At 45.2% G+C, this 15327-nt stretch overlaps 2 protein-coding genes across 2 annotated transcripts; both read right to left on the minus strand.

The window, feature by feature from the left end:
• Positions 1 to 726: 726 nt before the first annotated feature.
• On the minus strand, positions 727 to 10858 carry LOC139290053 (gamma-aminobutyric acid type B receptor subunit 2-like). Its single transcript, XM_070911745.1, has 19 exons — positions 10610 to 10858; positions 9799 to 9936; positions 9510 to 9710; positions 9292 to 9393; positions 9005 to 9070; positions 8077 to 8265; positions 7491 to 7733; positions 5332 to 5392; positions 5054 to 5134; positions 4766 to 4916; positions 4540 to 4672; positions 3980 to 4082; positions 3710 to 3825; positions 3214 to 3324; positions 2670 to 2897; positions 2386 to 2496; positions 2174 to 2276; positions 1522 to 1627; positions 727 to 928 (listed from the first exon to the last, which is right to left on the minus strand). Exons 1-19 carry the CDS (start codon positions 10856 to 10858, stop codon positions 727 to 729), a joined length of 2694 nt encoding a protein of 897 aa, XP_070767846.1.
• Positions 10859 to 11720: 862 nt separating this feature from the next.
• Positions 11721 to 14513, minus strand: rpp25l (ribonuclease P/MRP 25 subunit-like). The gene is made up of 2 exons (XM_070912387.1): positions 14451 to 14513; positions 11721 to 13352 (listed from the first exon to the last, which is right to left on the minus strand). The coding sequence occupies exon 2, from the start codon at positions 13350 to 13352 to the stop codon at positions 12675 to 12677; it is 678 nt and encodes a 225-aa protein (XP_070768488.1). The 5' UTR covers positions 14451 to 14513; the 3' UTR covers positions 11721 to 12674.
• Positions 14514 to 15327: the final 814 nt, after the last annotated feature.

Here is a 15327-nt window from a genome sequence, read left to right on the forward strand (position 1 = left end):
CGGGACGTGTGACACAGCAAACTCTTCTTTCAGCGGTTTCTTCTTCTCTTGGAGAAAATACATCTGTTCCTTGGACTCCTGCCTTTGTGCCTAACCCCGACCTGGTGAAATCGGCCTTTGTTTACCTGCCTGGTCTCTGGGTCCAAAGTTAAAGTCCACCAGCGTGAACCAACATGGATGCTGATGAACATTTGGTATCTTTTATTGATAAAATAATTGACCTTCCCTGAAGTTGTTGTCCACATGGCCGGCGGGTCATGAAACAGGCTCTGATAACGGACTAGTTTCACGTCCTGCTGATTCTATTGTGGGGTTACATAAACCTGAGAATAACTTCAGATGCACAAAGAGTCTCATCATTTCTAAAAGGAGGCTGATCTGCTCTGTTATTCAAGAGCAAACAGACGACGCGGAGCGGCTTCTCAGAACGATTTTACCTCTTCGTTTTCCAGGGATATCTTGCTCACATGATTAAACAGGAATAATTCTAGGACATTCAATAAATTATAAAACGTTTTAATGGCAAAAGATGTGATGTAATGTCTGTCTTCTTCAGATTTTTCATACAAATCAAGTTATTAATGAGTTAATGAGTAACAGACTCAGCAGTTACTCTGGGTGGAGAAGTGCTCCTTGGTGTATATATGGTCCCATATATATTTTCATGTCTTATAATATATATAAAAATGAATACGGGGCCAAAGTCCTCTAGTTCAGGACAGGCGTTCACAAGTGAAGGTGACAGCTGGAGTCCAGTTGTGAGCCGTTAAGTGTACAGGAAGTTGTCATCGTGGTGATCAGCAGGTCGCAGTGAAGGAAGGCCTCCCGGCTGCCGAACAGACTGGAGCTGCTGGCGCTGACGCCACCGACGGCGGGGAGGTAGGAGTGATGGAGGATCGGCAGCTGCACGGACAGACGCCGCCGCACTCTGAGAGAAACCACAGGAAGGAAATGAAACTACTAAAAGTAAAAACATTACGACACTGTGAAGAAGCACAACACAGCGAACATCGTGGGTGTAAATGAGTCCAAGTTCACGTTAAAGTTCTGTGTTCTGTTAAAGGTTTGCCAGTAATCCACGTATGAAAACAGGCTGTATTTTCAATGCTTTATTACCTGATCATTAAGACATTAATGCGTGTGTGATAATGAATTATTTCTCTGGATATTTTGCCTTTATTTGACAGCGACAGTAGAGAGAAGACAGGTCCTGCACTGTTTCCAGAGAATCACCTAAAGAAAACCTGACCTGCTGCTTGTTTCCTCCACTGCTGCTGTGTGAACATGAGTTCACTGGTTGGTGGAGCTAATAAACAGCTGGTGGAGCTAATAAACAGATGTACGTCATCAAGTCTGTTTCTGGTTTCATCCACAAACACATTTTCCTCTCAGACAGCAGGTGGATGGAAACACACTTGTGCAGATTCACTGTGCACTTACATGTTGGAAACTAAAGATGGTGCCAGTGTGATGACATTATTGGGCAAATCAAGAAAATGCACTCCACCCGTTTGGACTCACTGTTCAGGAGAGTTGACGCCGTCTGGACTTGCAGGTGTCCTCCCTGAGTTTCTGTCCTCAGCACAGACCTGAACCACATGAGTGGACGTCACAGATCTGACTTCACCTGCTGGCAGAAGATACAGTTTCCGACATGAGACGCTGGAGACTTTTGTAGTTTGTAGGTTAATAATGTTCAAATATCTTCTGTAAACAGAGTTAAGTGGAGCAGCTTGTTGTCGTCTAGTCCAGTAGATTTCTTCCACATGGTGGAGTCAGATTGACCCATTATGTACTAATGCTGGCAGAGTACTATATTTTGCACTGTACACTGTACTCATTGGAAGGTTTTGTTATCATTTTTGGCTTGTTTGCCTTTTTTTCTCTCTCTTCTGATGGAGCTAGGCTAGCAGTTTCCCCCTGCTTCCACTCTTTGTGCTAAGCTAGGCTAACACATCCTGAACACAGAGAGATTAAAGACTTGTATGCTTGTTTGTAGTTCTTCATAATCCTTGTACTTGTTCTTGTTGTGTCACAATATGTTTGAGACATGAGAACCAGGTCAGTGTCGGGGTCCTTTACACTTATGGAACTTATATGCAGTATTTTAAGCAGTTTTTGCTCAGTTTTACACCTCTTTGGATTCACAGCGTCTCTGAATGATTTTGTTCACCGTCATTTTTTTGTCTCGTCGTGTGGTGAAGCTTCGGCTCCGGAGCTGCTGACTCAGGTGTTTCCGAGAGTTGCATGGTGATGGTTTCTATTTCTACATCGAGCTGTAAGAAACAAACAGCACTGCGGTTTTACTTCACTTAAACATCTGGTCTAAAGTCCAACACACAGCATGTTGTCATGGAGCGTGGGGTGATGTTTATGTGTCCTCACCTGTGCGGTTTGACTCTTCAGCTGCTGGTTTAAGCTGCTCAGCTGGTCTTCATCTTCTCCCTCTGCAGCTTCACGCTGCAGCTCGCTGCTGTGCAAACACACATACAAAAACTGCAAAGAAATGAAACCACAGGTCACATGTCAGAGAATTCTCCCTGATAACTGAGAGGGAAGACGTTGAGTCTTGAGTTAACGTACATCTCTAACTTTACAGTCTGCCGCCCCAGTATCCAAAAAGACACTGAAACAATTAAAGAAGAGAGAGCAGAGAGCGTCACACTGACCTTTGGTCCAAACAGCCAGCTCAGGGTGAAGATGTTACAGCAGAGGATGAGGACGCTGGTCACACAGAACTGAACAGGAGGATTGTGGGACGTCAGCAGAGATCCTGACACTCCTGACACACTGAACACCGTCACAGCAAACATCGTCAGGGTCAGGTGTTTACTGCTGACAGCAGGATGATCCACCTGCACGGTCCAGATGTTCCAGGCCACGAAGCATCCAAGACCCTAAAGAAACAACATTTTATTCTAATGACTCATCTCCCAGTGTCGATGTTTCAGTTGAGTCTCTAAACTCCAGCAGTGAGCCTGGAGGACATTTAGCAGATGGATTGCAATGAAATTTGGATTTCTGATGAGATCAATAATTGAAAATCTGCCAACAACATATCAGACATTATTAGTTGTCTTTTTTCTTTTTTAGCAAAAACACATAAACAAAAATACTGAGCAGGAACGTTACAGAGTAAACTGCAGACTTCCCCATTTGAAAACAGATGGCAGCGTGATATCACATGAAATGACTTGTTGTGTCAGTACTGACCAACAGAGGTCCTTTGTATCCGTAGACAGCAGTGAGCCACAGCTCCATGTTGATGCTGCTGCAGTGTTCAGAGTACGGCCGGACAACAACGTCCTGATCAGCAGCGTCGCTCTGACAAAAAACAACAGAAAAGTGTTCAATCCTAAAGCAGGTCGCACGAGAAACAACTAAAAATAATACTGTGACATTTTGATGCCCCACGTAGTCTTAACTCTTGTTGCCCTCCGCTTGTGCCGAACAAGTACTTTTACTGGTGATACTTCAAGTACTTTTACTGGTGATACTTCAAGTACATTTTGCTGATGATACTTAGACCATCGCTGGAATGGACCAAAATTAGAATGCTGGACTTTTACTTGTAATGGAGTATTTTTACATTCTGGTATCTGAAAACCTCCCTCTGCCCAAAGAGGATCAAGTCTCTTTCATCAGTCTTTCTGTCCTTCCAGCATCCATCAACACACACACCTTTGTGAGATCATCCTGTTATTGTTACCTGTAAGCTGTGCTGCTGCACCACCCGTCTGAGAGGGTCCAGGATTTGCCAGGAGATTAAAACAAACACGTCCAGCAGGAACATCCAGAGCACCACCCGGCCTACAGTCTGTAACAGTCACATCTACACTTAAAGGAACATTCTGTGTTTTTACAACCTGGATTATGTTTTCATGGTTTTGTCCATCATTCCCATCAGTAACATGTTACTGTTGAAGAAGAAAAAAGAAACGAAATGCAGAAAGTCAAATGAGACTTTGGCGGTTGTGATTTACCTTCTGTTTGATGCTGCAGAGTGAATAAACCCTCCATGTTTTGGTGAACAGCACAGCGAAGCTCACAGTGTGTCCCACAGAGAGAGTCCACAGACGAACCTGCAGGAGCAAAGAAATCCAACATGACTGAACGTGTGAAACAGTGCAGGGTCCTCCGGACTGCAGACGTTATTTAAAGTCACCATGCGTAGGACTTTTATGATTATAGCATCTTTGAAATGATTTTGAAGTCAGAAAACGGAGACGATCCTGGTGGAACGCCTCACCCCTCCCCTCCACAGATCTGACCCCAGGACAGTGTAAGTTACTGCTTTCTACTACACTGTCTTTTTTAATGCTACAATCGCCTCGGCGTGTGTTTTCAGCCACAGCAACAAAACAAATGGCCTCAAATGTTATTCTAATGGTAGAATATTGAAAAACTGCAGCCAGAAAACATTCTGCAAAGGCAGAAAATGTTGATTATGTATGTTCATATTTACAAGTTTTGCCCTTGTATGTAGGTGTATATACATCTACTCTCGTCTCCTACAGCCTACAGTGTGTCTTTACTCACAGAGCAGAGGAGCTCAGCTGTCCGGTCGGACAGCGAGGCTCCATCCAGACCGGACATCAGGACCGAGGAGGAGGAGAGCAGGATGCCCAGCAGCAGCAGCTCGTCCTGGGATCCACCGCTCCGTCTCTGCAGCCTGCAGGCAGACAGAGACAAACAACAACCAGGGTTTCATTTACCGGCCGACAGTTCGGCGCCTGACTCTGAGCCGGATCTATAGAGGCTGTACCGGTGTCTACGGCTGATGACAGTGAAGAAGAGGACGGTCAGAGTGATGACGATGGTCACAGCTGCAGCTGATGAAACGATGCTGTACAGAAGGAGGCCCACATGCTGCCGCTGCACAAGGACCAGAGTCTGGTCTCTGGCTGGTCCTGGACCTGCAGGACCGAACATTCAACATCCATCCAAACATTATGATGACCACGATCAACGTGCTGCAGTTACGGTTTAATACATCAATACATGTCATCATAAAGTCTAATACATCAATACATGTCATCATAAAGTGTCTCACCTTTAAACTGCAGCAGTTGGTTCATCAGTCGGAGCTGTTGGGTGGAGGTACTGAACTCCCCCACCAACACACCACTGCTGCCTGAGGACACACACACACACACACACACACACACACACACACACACACACACACACACACACACACACACACACACACACACACACACACACACACACACACACACACACACACACACACACACACACTGAATGTACACGTGCTGATTAACAAGAACAGAGAGACTTCACAGCAGAGCATCAGGTGATTTAAAGCACCTTGAAACTGGAACAACTCGATCGACGTCATTCTCTCCCCGTTCCGAAAGGAAACTGGACCCTGAAAAACCACAGCGAGGAGGAGAGTCGTTACCGCTCACAGCACCAGTACTACCAGTGTTAGTACTTCACTTACAGCACCAGTACTACCAGTGTTAATACTTCACTTACAGTACCAGTACTACCAGTGTTAGTACTTCACTTACAGTACCGCCAGTGTTAGTACTTCACTTACAGTACCAGTACAACCAGTGTTAATACTTCACTTACAGTACCGCCAGTGTTAGTACTTCACTTACAGTACCAGTACAACCAGTGTTAATACTTCACTTACAGTACCGCCAGTGTTAGTACTTCACTTACAGTACCAGTACAACCAGTGTTAGTACTTCACTTACAGTACCAGTACAACCAGTGTTAATACTTCACTTACAGTACCGCCAGTGTTAGTACTTCACTTACAGTACCAGTACAACCAGTACAGTACCAGTTGTGTGTTACAGGTGTGTGTTACAGGTGAGTGTTTCAGGTGAGTGTTTCAGGTGAGTGTTACAGGTGTGTGTTACAGGTGTGTGTTACAGGTGAGTGTTTCAGGTGAGTGTTTCAGGTGAGTGTTACAGGTGAGTGTTTCAGGTGTGTGTTACAGGTGAGTGTTTCAGGTGAGTGTTTCAGGTGAGTGTTTCAGGTGAGTGTTTCAGGTGAGTGTTACAGGTGTGTGTTACAGGTGTGTGTTACAGGTGAGTGTTTCAGGTGAGTGTTTCAGGTGAGTGTTACAGGTGAGTGTTTCAGGTGTGTGTTACAGGTGAGTGTTTCAGGTGAGTGTTTCAGGTGAGTGTTTCATGTGAGTGTTACAGGTGAGTGTTACAGGTGTGTGTTACAGGTGAGTGTTACAGGTGAGTGTTACAGGTGAGTGTTATGGGTGTGTTACAGGTGAGTGTTTCAGGTGTGTGTTACAGGTGAGTGTTACAGGTGAGTGTTACAGGTGTGTGTTACAGGTGTGTTACAGGTGTGTGTTTTGGGTGTGTTTCAGGTGAGTGTTTCAGATGAGTGTTTCAGGTGTGTGTTACAGGTGAGTGTTACAGGTGAGTGTTACAGGTGTGTTACAGGTGTGTGTTTTGGGTGTGTTTCAGGTGTGTGTTTCAGGTGAGTGTTACAGGTGAGTGTTTCAGGTGTGTGTTTCAGGTGAGTGTTACAGGTGAGTGTTTCAGGTGTGTGTTACAGGTGAGTGTTACAGGTGAGTGTTACAGGTGAGTGTTACAGGTGAGTGTTTCAGGTGAGTGTTTCAGGTGTGTGTTACAGGTGAGTGTTACAGGTGTGTGTTTTGGGTGTGTTTCAGGTGAGTGTTTCAGATGAGTGTTTCAGGTGTGTGTTACAGGTGAGTGTTACAGGTGAGTGTTACAGGTGTGTTACAGGTGTGTGTTTTGGGTGTGTTTCAGGTGTGTGTTTCAGGTGAGTGTTACAGGTGAGTGTTTCAGGTGTGTGTTTCAGGTGAGTGTTACAGGTGAGTGTTTCAGGTGAGTGTTACAGGTGAGTGTTTCAGGTGAGTGTTACAGGTGAGTGTTTCAGGTGTGTGTTACAGGTGAGTGTTTCAGGTGAGTGTTTCAGGTGAGTGTTTCATGTGAGTGTTTCATATGAGTGTTACAGGTGAGTGTTACAGGTGTGTGTTACAGGTGAGTGTTACAGGTGAGTGTTACAGGTGAGTGTTATGGGTGTGTTACAGGTGAGTGTTTCAGGTGTGTGTTACAGGTGAGTGTTACAGGTGAGTGTTACAGGTGTGTGTTACAGGTGTGTTACAGGTGTGTGTTTTGGGTGTGTTTCAGGTGAGTGTTTCAGATGAGTGTTTCAGGTGTGTGTTACAGGTGAGTGTTACAGGTGAGTGTTACAGGTGTGTTACAGGTGTGTGTTTTGGGTGTGTTTCAGGTGTGTGTTTCAGGTGAGTGTTACAGGTGAGTGTTTCAGGTGTGTGTTTCAGGTGAGTGTTACAGGTGAGTGTTTCAGGTGTGTGTTTCAGGTGAGTGTTACAGGTGAGTGTTTCAGGTGTGTGTTACAGGTGAGTGTTACAGGTGAGTGTTTCAGGTGTGTGTTTCAGGTGAGTGTTACAGGTGAGTGTTTCAGGTGAGTGTTTCAGGTGTGTGTTACAGGTGTGTACATGTCCTCACTGTGACTCCTTCAAACTGCGTCTGCTTCACGGCCTCCAGCAGCATCTTGTGAACCTCCTCCTCGCTGACGCTCACGTTTCTCTGGATGCTGTACTTCTCTCTGTGTTTCACGGCCTCCATCACCTGACTGAGAGCTCTGGCAGCGACCCAAACAGCGTCGTAGGCGAAGGTGTGGAGGGGGCTGACCTTTGACCCCTCCTGGGTCAGCTGTCTGAGGTAGGAGTCCTGGTAGTCCTGAGGAGTCTGCAGAGACGGGAGTCAAAGTCATTAGTAAAACACAAAAAAATCTTTTTATTAGCTTGTTCCGCAGCTTTCAGCCACATCTCACGGTCTTCATCAGTGGGTGGAGTTTGCTCAGTTGTCATGATATAACAACAGAGGAATGTTAGTGTAATAAAATAGTCTGTTATGAATGTCCAAGGATCCAGTAGTTGAGATATCTCAGTCCAGTTTCAGACTCTGCTGCTGGAACTGGACTCCACACAGTCTGTAATTTGACACACATATTCTGATAAACCTCCCATGAAATGAGGCTCATGTGTAACACAACACAGACTTCAGTGGGAATGCGGTAGTGGTTTCTGACCCGTCCAGAGACTCCCGGTGTGTTTGTGTAGCTGAGCTGTCTGATCTGTAGCCTGATGGATCCGTCTGCAGCCATCAGCAGACTGTTGGCCGTACAGCCAGAAACCTGCCCGTCCAGCCTCCATCCAGCTGTTCCCCCATCAACAATGATCCACTGGTACCGAGCTCCAAACATGTTCAGTCTGTAGGCCTGAAAGTCACAGAGAGAGAAACATCATGGCTGCTTCGCTGCTGACCGTCATCATGCAGCTGAAGAAGGCAGCTTCAGTCTGACTTCCTGTTATCAGACAGTCCACGGTGGTAAACATCACACATATTAATATCAGAATAAGAAAGAAAGAATCTTCTGGTTGTTATCATATTCATTTTTCTCCACCCTGACCAGCTGCACGGTTTGAAACCCACTTATCATGCCTCGTCTTTGGACGGTTTTGTGTTGTAGCAGTGGGATCATCTTCAACACAAATGCATGTTGCGTTGACAAACACTGCTAAAACTCACCAAACTTAACCTTCAGTCCTAGAGGGGGTTCAAGAGTTGTTAAAGACATAAACATGTACATTTTTGATGCCATCCAGCTCTTATCTTTATTGAGTTTGAAGCAACTTCCAAATGAATGTAATGTTATAAAACATGAGTGTACTTTCTGTATATATATCATATAGATGGAATTATTTAAAACTTTAATGTTTAACTAAAATGTTTTTCTGCTGGCTCACAGTTGAAGGACATACTGGGGACATTTTTGGAATGTGGGGACAGTTGTAGAGAATAGGGACATTTTTGGAAAATAAAGACATCTTTGGACTTTTGGACTTTTGGACTTTTGAGAAATGGTGTGCTGAAGCATTAAGATTTGCCTTCATTAGATCTAAGAGGAAAAAGGGACCATAGGGGCGTCCATACTTTCGGCCATAGAGTGAACTTACACAGCAGAAAACCTCAGAGGCAGAATCCTCTTCAAACTGTCCGATGATGATCCGAACATCACTGTCCTGCAAAACAATGAAGCCACAGTGGAAAATATATCATTGCTGTTCGAAGTGCTGAGTGAATCATTGATGAATCATTAACTCTGAATGCAGTTTTGGATCTAAGAGCTAGAATGTAAACAGATGAGTATTTTATATATCTTGGCGTTTTGTCCAGATGCCGCCTTCATGTAAATCTACGTGTCCAACATTCAACTAAAATCTACTGTAAAATTACTGAGAACCTTCAGCTTCCTCAAGCTGCTGCAGACGTCTTCAGAGAGACTTTCAGTGGAAACGACCTGAACATCAGCCTTCAGCAGCTGTCTGAGCAGATCCTTCTTCATCTGCACAAACACAGAAAGTCAGATAGAGAAGACAGGAACCGGTTTCTGAGAACCTTATGAAGCTACAAATACAGAGAAAAGGTCATGAAAACACAGTGTGGCCCCCTGCAGGTCACCAACACCATCTTCAGTATCAGAATTATCACCTCTGAGAGTCTGGCTCCCTCCTGTGTGATCAGACCGACTCTGCTCCACCTGTGGCGCTGCAGCAGCTTCACCGCGGCCTGGTTCAGAGCTCGGTCTGACGGAACCGCGCTGAACAGGTTCCCGTACCACTTCCTGTTGGACAGGCTGGGGGCCGAGGCCGCAAAAGATACCTGGGACATCAGAGGACATGAAACAACGTAAATATACCTGTAATAAGACATAACACAATAAGAAGTCTGAAGTGGACTAGACGTGCACCTGCACCAGGTTGAGAGCTGGCAGAGAGCGAGCGATGAGCGCCGTCACAGATGGACACACCCCTCCAAACACCAGCAGGTACTTCGGCCCCGCCCACATGGCGTCAAACAGAGCTTTGAGTGATTTAGCAGGGTCGCACTGTGAAACATGGGATGAAAACATGAAAAAAACACTAATGTGAAACCTGGAGGGTCAAAGGTCAACCAGGTGAGGGAGCGGTCCAACATCTCAATCTACAATCCGTACAAACAGCAGAGGTTTCATCTTGTTTTAAAGTTGTCTTCACTGTCTGGTCCCCTGAAATGTTCCAACACTGGTTGTACTGGTTCCACTTCCAATAACACGCTAACAGAACATCTGAAGAAATGTCACTTTCCTGGTTCCTGTCCTCCGTTTTATCCTGTCAGACATCGCATTTTTCTTTCAACCACTTATAGTGATCAGGATGCACTGCATTAAACGTGTTGTTATAGTTACAGTAATATTAGAGATTGTTTTACTGTTGTCTGGTACTCTGGAGCCCAGAAATCAGTTGAGAACAGTGGTTTCCAACCTGGGGGTCAGGACCCACCCAGAGGTCACACAATAATAACCCTGAGAAAAAATGGACTCTGCAAAGAAGAATGATGTTATTTTTTTCCTCTTTGCACCTCAAACTTAGATTCAAACGAAACTAAGAGGAGAAAATATCTCCTTGGTTGAACAATATTCAGACCTTTGGCAAAGAAAGTCTTCGTTGCTGTATCTGAAGGGTTCTTACAGGACCAGCTATCAGTCGTCTGTCAGGCTCTCTGTACAGTCTGAGACCAACCTGTGAGTCCAGCAGCTGGAGCTGGATCTCATAGTTTCCCAGCGGAGGTGGTTGTCTCTTCAGGTCCCGCAGAGCCAGTTGGACAGCCGGGGCCACAGCAGCGGTCAGGTTCTCCCTCCCCGACCCAGAGCTGACGGGCATCATCCACAGCACAGGCAGAGGGTGGCGGACCTGAGCCAGCGCCGGCCCGACCACCAGCCAGCAGACCAGCAGCAGCCTGAGCGCCTCCGTCCGTCCACGCCGCTCCATTCGCTGCTTCAACACTTTTCCTCTCCGCCTGATGCTCTGATCCTCCTGCAGGGAAACTAATCCTCTTGTGCTGTAAGCAGCTGAGCGCCTGAGGAGGCAGACTGAGGAGATAAGGGGATCAACATCCACACAAGATGTCACCAGGCTGCTCAGCACAGGCTGCTCACTGGTTCTGCTCTCTGAAAACACACAGGAGGGGCTTTCAGCAGAAAGACCACTTCCTGCAACATCGGCATGTTCGACTCATCGTAACTTAAAGGAGGGAATTATTCACAAAATGAGATGATGAAAACTAAAGACTGCAGCCGCACATCTTCATCACACTCCAGAAAACTACACTACACATTCGTTTACAGAGAATATCTAACGATCGAGTCTTCACCTGGTACATCCTGATCATTTAATAATCGTATCTTGGTTAAGGTCTTCTTTGTTTAAGGGGCCACGTATAAAATTAAATAAATACATTTTAAAGAAGAAAAATCAACTGCTGAATGGATGAAAAATGGAGAAACAACTTTTGTGTTCTTGGCTCCTATAATCAATAAATAAATAAATCTAGATAGATAGATATTATGTAAAATAAACACCATCAAATAAGCCACTTTTGCATTATGGATACTTTTACTTTAGTAGGATTTTGAATGCAGGACTTTTACATGAACTTTAAATGAAGTATTTTTAACAGTGTGGTATTACTACCATAGTAAATACTCTCAATACTTCTTCCACCACTGAGTGGAGCATGCTAACATGCTAACATCAGCTCAAACCTGAGTTGAGCCTGATACTGTCCACTGATTCATCCTCTGAACGCTGAGCTGATTTAATTAACTCTAATAACCAATACGCAGGACACAACTTCAGAGTGAAACAAAGAAAATCTCTTTAATTAACTTAAAAAAACATGTTTTCACAACTCAGAGGGACACGTAGAACCTGTTTCTAGATCCACATTTCAGCAGATGCAAAATAAAACACAGGGCTGGTGGTGCACGTTTAGCCAATTACTTACAAATCAAACGTCCCATTCTTGCTGAAAATCTTCCACATCATATCATCAGTCTTGGCAGATAACTAATGTTAACGGCTGTGTTTATATAGCAGCGATATGCAAGATGCTGGTCTGACCATCGGGAACAGTCTGGGGTTCACTTCCACATGTGGACAGGACCTGGTCTACCTCCTGAGCCACAGGTGCCCCAGTCCATCGCAGTCAGCATTTAGCTGATTGTCAAAGTTACGAAGCAGCCGTATGATAAGAGGTCTTCGTGGGTCTACTTGGTTCCTTGTAATCATGACCAGACATGCTGCCGGTGTTAGAGTTCTCTGTCCAGGTTTTAGATCAGATCTAATTAACATAAGAAACATCAATCAAACTCTTTTCAGCAGCTGACGCTCAATTTCTAAATGTCTCAGAAGCACCAACAGGGAGGTTTCTCAACAGTCCCTACTCAAGTTGTTTTTGACAGTAAAAAGAAACGTTGACAACACATTGACTGACGGACGACTCTGGACATCGTCAGCAGTCTTCAGGTTGATATCTCAGGAGATGATCTGACACTAAAGACTCCCTGAAGGGAGGAGCATCCAAACACTGATGGAGGATTTGGAAAATGAATGATCACAGGAATATAAAATCTATTAAAGTTGTAGTTAATGTGCTCAAAATGTTCAAACCACCGCTCCAGCCCTCTGAGTGTCCTCTGAGTGTCCTCTGAGTGTCCTCTGAGTGTGTCCTCCGAGTGTGTCCTCTGAGTGTCCCCTTCACAGCGTTTTAGTCTTCTTTATGTTCATGCAGTTTGTAAAAGCCAAATCAACTCTGTCCTTTAGGTGGCTCTCTGGACCGCCCAGTCTGACGGCTGGATCCCCTCCCTCTGCCACCACCACCTCCGCTACCTCCTCCTCCTTTCTTCCTCTTGTGTCCTGGTCTCTGTCCGGTGACCCCTCCACCCTCCTCCCTGTTAGCAGACTGAGCCCACAGGGAGTCGTAGCGGCCCGGTGCCTGGTATCCGGGCTGACTGCAGTCCAGCGGTTCTCTGGAGAGGAGGATCCAGATGGTTGGCACGTTCCTGCTGACCGTCAAGCTGTCGAGGCCGGCGGCGGGCTCCAGCGGCTCCCACACCTCCACCACGGTGCTGAACAGCAGCCTGGTGAGCTGGTGGAGCCCCTTCACACGCCGCTTCACGATCTCAGCGCACGTGATGGCTTTAGACACACCCTTACCACTCGCCGTGAAGACGATCTGTTTGCAGAGCGGCCGGCCCGGTGCTTCCTGCTGTCCCTCCGCGGCCTCGCCGCCTTCCTCAGGTGTGGGTCGCCCCTCGTCCTCAGCTGCTCGAGCTTTGGCCTCCATGCGGCTCAGAGCGTAACGCAGCAGGTTGCGGATCTTGCTGCTGTCTTTGACGCGGACCTCTGGCGTGTCAGGGGGAAGGCCGGGGAACGGACAGACAGACGGCTGCTCCACCGTTCGCGCCTTACTGTAGTTCTCCATCTGCAGATAGACAGAGGACAGACACAAGGAACTGATGTAGAGTTAAGTCACAATATTAATATAAATATTTTCAAATATCAAAATCACATAAAATGATCAAACTGATGTTCAGATGATGACCTGTGTGCCACTGTTATACATTACATGAGTTTTCATATATGTAAAACTCACTTTGTTAGTGTTTAAATGTAGCTTGATCTGAAGCATTGATTCGGACAGCACGACTTAGTAGAACAACACTGAAAGATCCAGACAGATCAGGCAGCTGTAGGTGTCCTCACAGTGGGGGTCCACATGCACATCCTGAATGATGATAACAGGACCTGTTTAGGGACACCTTCACTGGGAGAGCTCTGTATTAACACTATGGAGGCTATACTGCCAAATTAGGTAAAGATCTCTACAGAAAACACAGACACCAAATTCCATGCGAAGATTACAATGCCACTTTAACTTTAGGCACTTTTTCCTTTGCATATTGTTAAGTAGTTGAACTTGGAGGAAAATTACGTTTTTTTAACAATATGTTAGAGTCTTCCATGGTTTCTTGCTTCCACGGTGATAGGTTTGGTGAAGACTAACGTTACAGTTAGTCAGCAAATTATACAATAAAACTAAAACCAACGGTGCTTGGTGTACTGGGTGTATGCCGATTTAAGAAAAGCGTCATAATGATACAACAGCTTGTTTAGATGTGCTCTGTCATGACTGTAGCTCCACCAGTGACAAAGAAAACCTTAAATCTACAGTGTTTTTAACGAAGATCGGCGCGAATACTTTTCTTAATTTTACAGGCGTTTTGAGGCTGGACACACGTTAGAATGATAAAGGAAGGTGAAAGTAAACTTTCCTCAGCAGAGTCTCTGAACTAACTTTACAGACTCCATGTACTTCAGCTAATGTTGAATAAACCGACAGAAACCTGAACCGACTGCGTTTTCCGTAATGTTAGCAAGTGCGGCGAAGCTACAGGCTAACAGCCCGAGTTTCTGTTCACGGAAATGTGCTGGATGCAAAAACACCAGAGCCATGATGAAAGTGTGATTCCTTTGTTGTAGTGTCGACTGACGAATATGAGCTATACGTTTAAAATCTTACCAGGTGGGGTTTGTTGACTACTGGACTCTCCACATGTTTACTTTACTCCTGCAACACTTTACGTTACCGTATCACGATGACAACTGTCGAAAACTGGGGTTTCTGTCGTTTTCTTAAGCTTGAGTTCAGAATCGGAATCTGAAATACTTTATTGATCCCCGGGGGGGGATTGTACAGTACTGCTGCTCCCATTCAAGAGTAGAAAGTAGCATAAATTTAGATCTAAAAGTATGTGCAAAATAGAAAAATAAGAAATAGAAAATAAAAAATATACACATTTACAATATTTTAGTGAGAAATAGAAGTAAAAATATACACAACAATGTACATGTATGTATATATATATGTGTGTGTGTGTGTGTGTGTGTATTGTACTGTTGTGTATGACTATATATGTACTGCACTGAAACGTTTAAAGACTAAATAATAGTGAGGTAGTGTGTGTAGGAGTGTCAGTGAGGGAGGAGGTGAAGGCTGTTGTCCTGCATCAGCTTTTAACTAAACTAAATCCATAACACATGAGTGGGGGATGACCACCGGGGAGGCACGGAGGGGTACGGTTACTATAACTGAAGTCCAGTTTGGGTTAGTTTTATTCATTGAGCTATTTCACGTTTGGAAACCACCGTCCTTTTCAACCGCCGTTGTAATGAGTGTTTCCCTCCATCAGCCACTGGGGGAAGCAGTGAGCCCGTTCCCGCTGAGAGAAGGAGGCGAAGAAGACGCAGCGCTCGAAAACAAACATGGACCAGAAACACAAAGGTGACATTTATGCTTTTATAGAAGTGTTAGAGAACTCTTTGTTTCGTTTTAACAAGAGAAAATACTTCTAGGGTGATGACCAACTCACCAAACGGCGCGACTTTCTGGACAATAT

Source organism: Enoplosus armatus, chromosome 9 (genome assembly GCF_043641665.1).
Source record: "Enoplosus armatus isolate fEnoArm2 chromosome 9, fEnoArm2.hap1, whole genome shotgun sequence".
NCBI lineage: Eukaryota > Metazoa > Chordata > Actinopteri > Centrarchiformes > Enoplosidae > Enoplosus > Enoplosus armatus.

What these genes read in the sequence shown, in the direction of transcription:
- LOC139290053 (XM_070911745.1), bottom strand. Translation starts at nt 10,858, where the DNA reads ATGGAGCGGCGTGGACGGACGGAGGCGCTCAGGCTGCTGCTGGTCTGC. An exon ending in CCTCTGAGGTTTTCTGCTGT is followed by an intron (nt 8,266 to 9,004) that starts GTAAGTTCACTC and finishes TGTGACTTTCAG; the next exon opens with GCCTACAGACTGAACATGTT. An exon ending in CGCAGTTTGAAGGAGTCACA is followed by an intron (nt 5,393 to 7,490) that starts GTGAGGACATGT and finishes GTGGTTTTTCAG; the next exon opens with GGTCCAGTTTCCTTTCGGAA.
- rpp25l (XM_070912387.1), bottom strand. Translation starts at nt 13,352, where the DNA reads ATGGAGAACTACAGTAAGGCGCGAACGGTGGAGCAGCCGTCTGTCTGT.